This window comes from Camelina sativa, chromosome 5, assembly GCF_030686135.1.
Source record: "Camelina sativa cultivar CO46 ecotype springtype chromosome 5, ASM3068613v1".
NCBI classification, from domain to species: domain Eukaryota; kingdom Viridiplantae; phylum Streptophyta; class Magnoliopsida; order Brassicales; family Brassicaceae; genus Camelina; species Camelina sativa.
The window spans coordinates 24266922-24279915 of NC_141884.1; the positions used below are offsets into that span (position 1 = coordinate 24266922).

A 12994-nucleotide genomic window follows, 5' to 3' on the forward strand; every position below is an offset into this window, starting at 1 on the left:
TTGAAACAAGTTTTTCTTATGTGTTTGGTGAATGATGGTGGATGTATGCAAAGATGATATATGAATGGAATGATGGATGGGTGTTTCAATTCCCCTTTATGCTATTGCAGTACAAGAGGTATCAATCCTAAATGAGTGTTTGTGAACAGATAAGATGTGCATATGAATCTAAGTTAAGGCAAATGTAATGATTGTTTGTCACTAACAATCCTAAGATGGAAATGTAAAGATGCAGAAAGTAAACTACAAGAGCCAAGAACTAAATGCAAATGAAACTGAATGATTGAAACTGTAATGAAGCAAGAACAGAAATAGAAACTACTACTAATGAACTAATGCAAGACAATTAATGAACTGAAAACTAAATGTATGCAACTGGAATGAAACAGGAATGAAACAAGACAAGCACAAATCATAAACCAGAGTTCTGGGGATGAACTCGAGCAAGCACTCGACCGAGTGTAGGTCGAGTGGGAGGTCGAGCTAGTTCAATCCAGAAAACAGAGCAACACAACAAAAACAGAGCAACACTAAAACCAATCAAACAACAAGCAAGCTACAAGATTAAGACTTAGAAATCAATAAACAAAGAAGGTTCCTGAGGATGGGTTCATGGGAAGAACTAATCATTGTGGTCATCTAACTTGGTCAACAAAACTCAAGCAAACTTTGAGCTAACCTCTAGACATATAAATCTAAGACAAGTTTCTCCCACTCTCATGGTCAAGAAACAATCAAACCTATGCAATTCTAGACTTGTTCTCACACAGTAAAGAATCTACACAAGCAGGCATTAAGCAATACATCTCAAACCAAACAAGACCTCTAATCTCTTAGCAAACCTAATGGTAAGCTCTAGATCTAGCCTTATCTATGCTCCTTAAACATTGGTGTGATGCTAAGGAGCTTGAGATCAGATCCTAACCTCTCAGTTCAAGATCAGCCTTAAGAACATCTAGCCTAGAAGAGATCTACAACAATCAAGCTTGACCAAATCACATAAACCACAAGATGAATCCTTCCTAACCCATCCTCAAGATCCTAAGAAGACTACTCACAACAAGACATGATGAAATAAATCAAAAACCCAGAAAATATTGAAACTTGTATTATTAGAAAGATAAAACTGAGATCTTTAATATTAATCAAAGGATGAAACTCAAATTCTCAATATTAAGAAAGTTATTGAACCAACAATATTGAAGAATCTAAGAGTTTTCTTAAAGAAGTACAAAATCTAATAAAATGCAAAAGGAATAATGCTAAAAAAGGTAAAAACTAGGTTTTTGGGAATATCTAAAAGTCTGGACGCTTTGGTGGCTGCAGGTACAAGGTCTTATATAGTGGGGAAGTGGAAGCCCTAAAAATAGAAAAAGTCAAAGCGGTCAACGGCTCGGTCAACTCGACCTGTGCTCGGTCGAGCTAGGGGTCGAGCTGGCTTCTCACGTGCAATCTCCACTCGGTCGAGTCCTCCTCAGCACACGGTCGAGTGTCTGGTCGAGTTGGACTCTGGACCTTGGTTCTTCAGCCTTAACTCCCTTGTTTCCTCCTCAAGATTGCTTCACATCTCTTCTCCATTGCTTCCATGCTCCTTGAGCTCCAAAATCACCTGTTTATGCATGAAAAGATGCAAATAAAATGCAACTAAACCCTAATGCATGATTAGTGCTAAAGCTACACAATAATGGCCTAAATGGATAGAAAAAGATGCAAAAGATGTGAATAAACTAAGGGAAAACAAGGCAAAATATATGAACATCAGGTATGATGAATGTAAGAAGGCAGCTTCTAGTTTTCCGTAGCAGAGTCCTGCAGACAGAAATGCAAATCAAGAACATCGGTATGCTTACAGACAGGTATCAAGAAAAAACATTTTATCTTCAAATGGAGAAGCAAGATTTTAAACCTTTTTTGAAAACAAGGCCTGTAAGAGCAGCGAAAAGGGGACCAACAAACCAAACCGCAGTAGGATGATCAACGACATACTGAACCAAGTTATCACCGGCTGGTCTAGCAAGGGCTGCGTAAGTGGCCAAGGAACCAACAAAACCAAGTGCCCATAAAGCTTGAAGAGTCCTCTTAATCTCCGTAACATAAATATGAATAAGAAACAGAGATAGCCCTAAACCACTAGCACCAGCGAAGTAAAACAAATCATGGTTTTGTTTGATTATTTCACTTAACCAAGAGTCTCCTGGTAAAAATGCAGCAGTAGAACAGCTACAAAAGATGCAGCAGCAATGACTAGTCCTGATCTGTACAGAAGAACCTGAAATAGCAAAAGGGGTCAATCTACGTTTGGTAAGGTCACAAGCTTTCGTCAAATCTACGTTTGGTCAATCTACGTTTGATATAATTCACAAATTTCAACTCTTGCTTACCAGCCTGTCATGAACTTCTTGGACGCCCAACCCCTAATGAACAAGCTTAAGGTCTGCAGAAAATAGCCAAAGCATCAGACCACAATGCTGTATGTGTATTATATCTGCTTGAAAACATGAATGACCATAAACATCACAAGACTCAAGAATTGGCAGATCCTAACAAAAACACTAGGAATGCAAATTCATACTTGACTCAATCCGGAAAGGTCAAATTTTTACAAGCTTCTGCATAATAAAGATCAAAGTTTGGCTAGTTCACACAAGTTCCAGGAAAGTGTTCTAGTGATAGAATGAATCTAGGGTAAAACAAGTTCCAAGATTCTGAACCAAGGGGAAACAGAATCGCCCAAATCTGTGAAGACTAAATCTTGAAAGGAACTAAGAGCTTAGTATAAATCGAATTCAACTGTTAATTTAGCATAAATCTTGAAACGAGAAAACAAAGAACAAGATTCTAGATCAGGAGATGAAACTAGACCTCGTGGCTGGATTGATGCGAAGAAGAAGAGGAAGAGGAAGAGGAAGCAGAAGAAGAAGAAGGCTTCGAAGAAGGACCATCGTCTTTGTCGCCGGAATCAGCGACGGGAACAAGCTCTCGATCTCTTTCTCGATTGGCCATCACAACCGCCGGCTTCTCGTCTCCCATCGCCGTTGAAAATCAGGCGATAAGGAAATCAAGTCGGAGAGAGAGAAATGCCAGTGACCAGTGAACAAGCGGAGAGGGAAAAGGTTGAGACTTTTTTGCCGGCGACTGTTCTTTCTTCTGAGCACAAAAAAAAAAGAAGTGGCTAAGCTAACTCCAACTTGAAGCTCTCTGTCGTTTTTAGTTTTTTCTCTCCTGATCTAAAAACGGATGCTAAATTACCCAAATTACTTAAAGATTAATAACTAGTTGTGAACCAAAAAGATTGAAACTTTATTTGGTGGAGAAGTGAAGCTTCTTTTCTTGCATCGTAAAGGAATTTATCCAGCAGTCCATTCTTTTCTTGCAGAATCAGAGTAAAGGAGGATTTGACAAAAATCAAACAAACATCAATTCAAAAAGAAATAAAAACAAAAACAGGAAAACAAGAGCAAGAACATAAAATCTCAAGTTTTTTTTGACCAAATTTAATTATAAATGGCATAAACCGTAATAAAACACACAATTCAGGTATAAAGGTAATTTGCAAACTTTTATGTGTTATTTGAGTAAGTTGGAAATCTCAATGTGTTAGTCTAGTAATAAACCTACTTTTATGTAATATTCTAGGTAATTTCCCTTTATTTTATTTACAAATTGTTTGGAATTTTCATATAATATTAATAATTAATAAAATGCATATTTTTCTGTATATGTTGTGATTTGAATTTTTTAAAACGAAGATATATTACTCAATGTATGAAAATGTGTGTTTTATTTTCCACATTGGTGGGTTGGTAAAACTAAATTTATATAGATGATAAATTAATAATTTTTATTTGCTCACAATTATAATATTAAAATTACTATTTTATATTTCACAAAATAATGATGCAAATACAACAAATAAACAATATAAAACTGTAATAATACGTCAAAAATAAAATACTCTAATATTCTGAAATAATTAGTATTCAAATAGACTAATACATAACAATTAAAAATAAATATTATCTCAAACAAAATATTTTTTTTTTAAAATAAAACAATAATTTTTATTATTATAAATTTTTTAAAAATTGTTGATATGTGATTTAAGCACGTAATATATCTTAGTATCTACTTTAAGCAAGCCCACCACCATGTGCTCTTATTTAATATTATTGGTTCTGGTTTTTCTATCACTTGTATATTTATTGTTTCGTTACCGACCACCATGTGTTTTTATTACTTTTTCCAATTGATGACCCGAGAGTTGCCCGACTAAAGGAATTCGTAACTGTATTTTTTAAAGTTGTTACCGACCACTATACAAAAACTTTTTAAAATAATCTTAATATATGAATTATTTAATTGCTATTAATAAATGACTTAGTTGAAAACAGTAATAACATAATTAAGTTTGTGCATACTAAAAATGCAACATTTAAATAAGAGGATGAACTACTTCAGAAGGACAGAGCACCGATACAAAAACAGAGTACAAAGATATTTATGTCAGCCATTAATAAAGAAGGAGCCAGGGGCTAGAGATTTAGAAGGCACTAGAAGCATCTAGAAGATTAGAAAGCCTCACGTTTACAATGAGAATGTAAACGTGAAGAAAAAGTATAATTTCCTATTACACCTAGAAAAAGGAAATTATACAAATCCTATTAAGATTAGAATAGGAAGTTTGCTTGTTGTATGGCATAAACCTAGTTCTATTAATCCAATGATATTCCTATAACAAACTTGTAAACAGATTTTCTATCAATCAAAATAAAGTTTTTGAGAAATTCTTATTTCATCATTCATATCTATAGTTCTTACACTTTCACATACTTTGATTGATTATAAATGTACATAGAAATACCATTGGATTATTTACAAAAATACCTTTTTTATACATTTTTGTAAAAAATATCTTTTTTTGTTCTCCATTTTCAATAATACATTTTCCTAATTTACGAAATGATTAATTTCTAAACTTTAAATACTAAACTCTATCCCCGTAAAACTATACTCTAAATATAAAATAGAAAACCAAAACTTAGAAAAAAAATATACAAATCCATTTAACAAATTGTAATTGTGTAAAAGATGACATAAATGAAAGTAGCCAAAGAGTGTCATTTTGACACATTTCACATAAACTAAGAAAAATATGAATTATATATGTTTGTCCATATTTAATAAATGGTTAATGACTTAAATCCAATGAAAATAGTTTTGGATTTAAGAATTAGCTTTAAACACTCATTGAAAATGTAAAATGACATTTTTTGTGAAACAAAAAAAAATTATTTAAAATGACACTCTGTGTGAAACTGAGAAAGTATTTTTAACGAATTTTCAATATCAATTGAAAAAATATGATATAAAATAATTATCTATTTTTATTAAAACATACATAAACCAGTACCATATGAATGTGCTTCAATACAAACGTACAATACTCTCCCTTTTTCTGTAAAAATTTCTTCTTTTTAAGTCGTTGCTTTGCTTAATTCATTTGTATTTCTTGGTTGATTTTTTATATTTAACTATATCTTATTATTCATAAAAGATAAGTAACATGTGGAACAAATCCCAATAGGAATATATAGAAATCATTATTATATAAAAAAAAAATTTGTTGTTGCTGTCATTCGATAATTAGAATTCTAAATGGTTTAGTTTTAGCTAGAAACTTAGGTTTCAATTTTACATGTAGATGTTTGTTAGTGTTTTCAATGTTTTAATCAGTATTAGATATTATTTAGTAATCCTTATTTTTGTGTTCATGATATCTTAGAGATTTAAAATCAACTTTAAATAAGATATATTGGTGATTTTTTTTATTAAAAATAAGGGGGAAAATCTAAAGGAAAACTATTATAAAAAGTTAAACTAATGTTGTAAAGCTTTTCATACAGTTGAATGTTCAGTAACAAAAATATTATTAGCATCCCCTATATAATAAAACGAAAGTACACAACTTTTTGTTGTATATTATATAATTTTTATAAGTTGGTTATAAATTAACTGGTCAATATACACTAATATCCCAAAGAATCCTCTAAAAGAAAATATTTCAATAATTTATACAATTTCCAAAATAAAATCTTTAGTATTCCATGTATTGTTACAAAATATATACTGCTAGGCATAAAAAGGAATAAAATCTTGGCAATTTATCACACTTAATCATGATTTCCGGGATCCAGTTAAAAATAAAATATTACCTAAATACAGGTCATATTAAAACACTTTCACCAAACATGTTCAAAAATTAAAATTAAAACAAACAACAAACATAATCATATCTCATACATAAAATTACAAAATTAACAATATAAAACTTACAAAATAGATATTTTTTCAAGCTATCATATTTAGCATATAATTTTATTGCATAATATTTTATCTAAAAAAACTTTCAAAAACAATTATATAAATTATATTTTATTCAAAAATTATAATATAAATAAAAACATTTTAACCCGTGCTCTAGCACGGGTCCTAATCTAGTAACTTTTAATATTTTGAATGACAATATTTTTTTTTAAACTGGTCAAAGTATATCGTTCATGTAATCTTTATTTCTTATGTAACTTTAAAAAAAGTATTTATAACCGTTTCTTTATTTTATAATTATTTTTTCATACATATCATAATTCATATGCCATTAAAATTTATTTATAACAGTTTAATGTTTTGGAAATAAATTTATTGGTTTGTAACATCTTAATTTTGTTCTCCATAATTTTGATGCATAAAAAATCAAATCATCTGTGTCATATATGAATTGTATTCTCCACATTATATTGATTTGAATAAGTATGCAAAATATGGAAAAAAAAAATATTGAAAACTTAAAAATATAGGAAAAATATTAATAAATTAATTTATATTTGGGTTAGGAAGTGGAGATATTATTAAATTGTGGTAAATTGATGTGAATGATTAGAAACATATATATACAGTAAAACCTCTATAAATTAATAATGTTGAGACGAAGACATTTTATTAATTTATAGTGATATTAATTTTTCTATAAAATAATTATTATTATTTTATAGTGTAAATTAATAATTATTAGTTTATAGATATATTTTTATTTTAAAAATTTTAAAAATTATAAATTGAGAATATTTTAGCAAAATAAGATTAGATTTCCGGATGTTGTAAATTTTATTGTTTAGGAATTGAACTTGTAATATTTAGAAAACATTATTTACAATTAATTACAAATACTATAGACAAATTGACTTATACACATGACATACATAAATTCAATTTTATGAATAATAATATCAATTGTCCTATTTTAATAGTCTGTCAAATTATCAAATTGTAAATGATGAATATCTAAAAATTGAAAACTTAAAAAATTTAACTATTTTTATGACATGTTATAGAATATTTTAGAGATATAGTTATAGTTTGAAAATACAACATTACAACTGTTCTATATAAATGCGCTTTAGGAGAAACATACATTATTATATCAGTGTATATATATATGAGTAAATTTACATGATTATTAATTTAGGGTGAGTTACTAGAATATTACATAAAAGCTTCTTTTTTACAAAAGTAACACACAATTGTTGGTAATTACTAGAATAAACTCTGTACCCTTAATACCCCTGAAACCAGTGTTGGGAAAAAACGTAATTACGACTAATGCCATTAGTAAAAAAAAAAACATTGGAAGTTGGGACTAAGTCTACCGATCCTTTGATGGTAGATTTATACATGTGGACTGATTAAAGGTGTACGTCAGATATTTTTGGTACACTTAGTTGTAGTGCTGGTACACTTTGCCGTCGACGTAGATGGTACACTTAGTTGTAGTGTTGGTACACTTATCGGTCGACGTATATGAAATCGATTCGTTAGATTAAGTTGGTAGAGGAATTTCCCTTTGATGATAGACTTTTGTTTTTAGCGCGTGTAGCGGCAAACGTAAAAGGGTGGGAAGATATTTATGGTAGACTAATGGCCTGTTGCGACAGATTTATGCGACAGCCTTCTCTCCTTACAGATATTTTTGGTATACTTTGTTTGTTTTTTGAAATAGTTTTCGTAGTGTTGTGGTAGGCTTCTTGTCCGTGGTAGATTTAGTAAGCAAGATTGACAGCTGTAAAGTCTTACCAGAATAACACAAATTTGTTTGAGCTGGCAAAGACAGTCGAGCGTTGCGATAGACTTATTGGAAGAAGATCTAAACACCTTTCCTGTTCTTCCGATCTATGGTGTTCATGTAATAAAGTTTGTAGCAGATTCATCAATCGTGTTCTGTTTGTCGGCTGGAGCAAATGTCTTTTTCCTACTCAGTTTCGTTAATCTTTCCTCTCGGTTCATCCATGGAAGAGCAAGATATCGTTTTGGCGTGTGGGAGGTGGAGGGTAGACAAAAAGCGATGGTTGTTTGATGTTGATACTAGCAAAGGGTGCAGGATTATAGTTGCCAATAAAGAAACAAAGTTTGAAGACTTTACTGCTATGGTGTACGATGACTTTGGTTTCTGTGAAAGAACTTCCGCCATAAAGTTGAGCTATATGTTAGATAGATATAAAAAAGCGGATGTTATATGCCACCGGTGATTGTTTTGAATGGTCGGCAGTTTCAAAACTTTCTCAAACAGCATAGGAGTGAACTCATCCGGCTATGCGTTGAGATCGAAGCTAAATCTGGTGAAACCTTGTTCGAGGAAGTTAAACCGAAAACCCCAGAACCAACACCCAAGACCCCTGAAGTCGTTGTAGATGATTTCGTAGGCGTGGCAGAGGAAATGGGACAGAAAGATGATGAGTACGAGAGTCAGAAGGAAGACGGTGAAGATAATGTAGGAAATGATGTAGATGAAGATGAAGCAGATGACGAGGACAACAGTAGATTTGATTACTGTGACGACAGCGATGGTGCAAGTTCAGGGGATGAAGACTATCTGCTGTACTCCAACTTCGCCCCGGATGAAGCAGAGGAATCATTGGACGACGGACCTGGGGGTGGGTCTTGTATAGAGGAAAATGTGTGTAACACAGAATCAAATAACCGTACCCGCAAGACTAACTCTACAGCTGATGCAATTGAGAAGGAGGTTCGCAAATTAGAAAACGGAGGTGGTGATATTGCTGTGGGGGATAAGTTTGATAGCAAAGAAACATTGGTGGCAAGGTTGAGGGTGCTGAGTGTATTAGATAAATATGATTACAATGTTCCATATTCAATGCCCATTTTGTTAATCGTTGAGTGTTGGGTAAAAGGTTGTAAATGGAGAATACGGGCTTCAACCATGGGTTACGGAACGATATGGCCATAACCGTAATGCTAAACCACCAATCCTAGCTCAATTATACAAGGATTATGTTGGTGGTGTGGGAGGTTCTGTTGTGCCAAATCTTGTTGGGGATGGGCTCAACCTACGATATGGTGTACAGGTTGGCTACTGGAATACTTTAATATGTTTGTTTTATGGTTGGCTCTGTGTATGTGATGGTCTATAGGGTGTACAAACAGATCGTAGCTTAAGTTTGTTGGGTTTGTCAGAAATTAGTTGATTCTATGGCCTGCACTGCACATATATATAATTGGATCTAGTTGATATTGTTTAGTGCTGATGTCTTTTACTGACCATTTTCATATAATAGCTTGGCTACTGGAAGGCACATCGTACACTTATAAAGGCGCGGGAGTATGTTAGGGGTACACCTGAAAGTGGATACGCTGAATTACCTGCATATTTATACAGGCTGAGGTCCTCTAATCCGGGGACCCTTACTAGACTGGTCGTTGATGCAGAAGACAGATTCAAGTATGTTTTCATTGCGATTGCTGGATGCATTAAGGGTTTCAGGTATATGCGTAAAGTTGTAGTTGTAGATGGAACCTTTTTGAAAGGTGAATTCAAAGGGACTCTTCTGATAGCGACAACACAAGATGGGAATTTTAATATTTTCCCTCTGGCGTATGCGGTTGTTGATACAGAGAACGACGTGTCGTGGGAATGGTTCTTTACTCAATTAAGTAGTGTAATTCCTGATGATGAAGAGCTTGCACTGATATCTGACCGGCATAAATCTGTTGGTAAAGCTATCGCTAAAGTGTACCCCTTGGCAAGTCGAGGAATCTGCACTTATCATCTTCACAAGAATATTATCCTAAGATTTAATGGGAGCCAAACATTCCGGCTGGTAAAAAAAGCAGTTGCAGCGTACCGTGTAGTTGATTTCGAAGAAATCTTCCAGCAAATTCAAGAAGCGAATCCGCAACTGCATGCTTACTTGGTGCATGCAGATGTAACCAAGTGGAGCAGGGCGCACTTTCCTGGTGATAGGTACAACTTCACCATGAGCAACATTGCAGAATCGCTAAACAAAGTACTGAATCCTGCGAGAGCCTATCCCATTGTAGAGTTATTAGAAGCTGTTCGGAATATGTTGACACGTTGGTTTGCTACAAGGAGAAAACGAGCTGCCACAATGCCAACTTTACTCATCAAAGGAGTGGAGAACCTGTTACAGGTGTGACATTCATTAACATATCCATCGATATATAAGTTAACGAAAGGCTTGGAAAATGTTAGTGGATATGTTGTGTTGTTTTGGTTATATGAACTTACGCTTTCATTTACTCATAGGCACGTATTAAACATTCAAGGCGTCTAAAGGTTAAAGAAATTGATGAAGATCGATTTGAAGTAAGTGGTGGTACCTCAACGCATGTTGTCAATCTGAGGTATAAGAGGTGTTCATGTAGGCATTTTGATCTAGAGAGGATGCCATGCGTACATGCTATCGCAGCCGCATATACGGCCAACGTATCAGTTATAAACCAGCACCATCCATACTTCCGCAGAGACAGCCTCTGCAGTGGGTATGCGGAGGCGATAATACCGATAGATACATCCTACATCGTTCCTATTGATATTACACCGTCCAGATGTAAACCGCCTTTTGTTAGCAATCCTCCAGGAAGGCTGAAGATGACGAGGATGAAGTCTTTTGTCGAGGTTGCATTGGAGACGAAGCGACCCCGCAAACAGCATGTTTGTTCTCAGTGTCAACAGGTTGGCCACAACCGTACAACATGTCCAGCTAATACGTAGTGCATGGGCGACAATAGACGTGTTATCTTTTCTTGGCGTGAGCATAATACTCTTTTTTCCTAAGTGCCAACATACTTTTCGTAATGATGGACCTTTTTAATTTATAAGCCCACATTGTTGTTTAACTATAATTGTTGGAGAAATTGTCTCCGGCTGCCCTAGTTGGGCCTATTACTCGTGTGGGCTTTTTAGAAATTTCAAGCAAACGGTTTCCTGCTTGAATAAGAAGCTTAGAAAAGAGAAATATATCTGTTTGTGTATTTTATATGGTCCATTAGAGAGGACATAATGCGAGGGAAGGATAGTGTTTACATGTACACTTATTGTAGATAATTATTGTTGTGTACACTAAATTTTATATTTTGTTGACAAAACATAACCATATATTATCCAGAATCAGCGTAACAATGGGTTCACTCAAAAGTACACACACACCAGGAAAAAAAAGTTAATAAATTGCATAGATCTGTGGCGGTTCTTTCAATATGCTAAACTCCCTGAGCTCTCCCTTTCGTCCATCTAGTTCCTTTATTCTCAAGGTACTGCATTCTCCCCTACGTGCTCCATTATATGTTCTATATAGTAACGTCCAGCGAATTCAAAGCTGCGGTAAATATAGAAAGTGTATTAACGTATTTGACAGTAGCAAGAAATACAATTAGATATTTTAGTAGGAAAACAAACAGCTTACATCGCCTTGTGATGTTCCATTCCCTCGAAATATAGTTTTATATAGATTTGCGAAGAGGCGGTTGTGTTGACGAGGCAAGGAGCACCTACAGAACATTTATAAAATTAGATGTATATGGTTTCACAAGGCTAGTTTCCTTATCTGATCTATCAAATCGAACGTACCTTCGTAGCTTCCAACCTTCCAGAACCGCAAAATACAAAAGACGGGTTCGAATGTAAAATTAAGATGACACCCGAGTGCTTCCCAAGCATTTATGAAGCAAGCAGCATAGTCATCTAGGGCACGACACTTGAGGGTTTCATTCCTACTGTTTTCTCATGTTAATATAGAACGGGAATAGGAAAAAACTTTAAATGCCAATGTATTGAAAATGTAGCACAAATCTCCTTTACCTCCCATTCAGTAGGGTGAGGACAACTTCATTGGCCGCATTTGCCCCCTCGAGCAATCTTCTATCTTCCACTCCAACTACACACCCACAGACATCTGATTCGGGATAGACACATACTTTAAACGTTACGACCTATGTATTTTGATATGAAATTGGCTACTAACTTATTTATTTAGTATCAGGACTAAAAACTAGTAATGTGCACTAATATATCATTTAGCAAACGTTTTTTACCGTTGTTTCAAACGATTTGTGTAATTGAAAATTGAAGATAAGCGTACCGAATGATATGGGATGGGTAATTCTCCCTCGAGATATATCGCCCAAATCCTCGAAACGGAAGTAGTGTTTTTGATTCACCGGTGAGAGCAGGCCCATCGTCGACTCATCAGTAAATTTGATTTGGAAAGGATGATGTGTATTCCTCTCCCTAAGTGTTGGCTAGATGACCTTGAAATTCCTAATTTCATACCAATCACCATCATAGATATACTTCCTCATTTTCTTGTAGGTCCCTGGTAACAACTTCGTGCAAATATTTTACAAAGCAAAGTGGACTAACTCGTGTATCAGCAAGGAGCAGAACCCGCTTTTGAAAGAACTCAGTAACATACCACGAATTCAAGACATTCGCTTGGATAATCCAATTCGTTTTTCCTGGTCTAAGATCAGCGATGGCATCAACTCTAAACTCCATGGTTTTTTTTGATAATTTCCTGTTACTCGTCTCTACCCTGGGTTTGGAAAGGAGACAGGGTGATGCTATTTAAATAAAACAAAACGTCGCCACTGGTAGTTGCGTCTTTCTACCGACTCCCCCTCTCTC

At 34.2% G+C, this 12994-nt stretch overlaps 1 protein-coding gene across 1 annotated transcript; it reads right to left on the reverse strand.

The window, feature by feature from the left end:
* Nucleotides 1-1153: 1153 nt before the first annotated feature.
* LOC147944270 (protein CONTINUOUS VASCULAR RING 1-like) lies at nt 1154-3475 on the reverse strand. The gene is made up of 4 exons (XM_087450680.1): nt 2863-3475; nt 2382-2434; nt 1907-2269; nt 1154-1809 (listed from the first exon to the last, which is right to left on the reverse strand). Exons 1-3 carry the CDS (start codon nt 3028-3030, stop codon nt 2245-2247), a joined length of 246 nt encoding a protein of 81 aa, XP_087306806.1. The 5' UTR covers nt 3031-3475; the 3' UTR covers nt 1154-1809; nt 1907-2244.
* Between the last annotated feature and the right edge of the window lie 9519 nt (nt 3476-12994).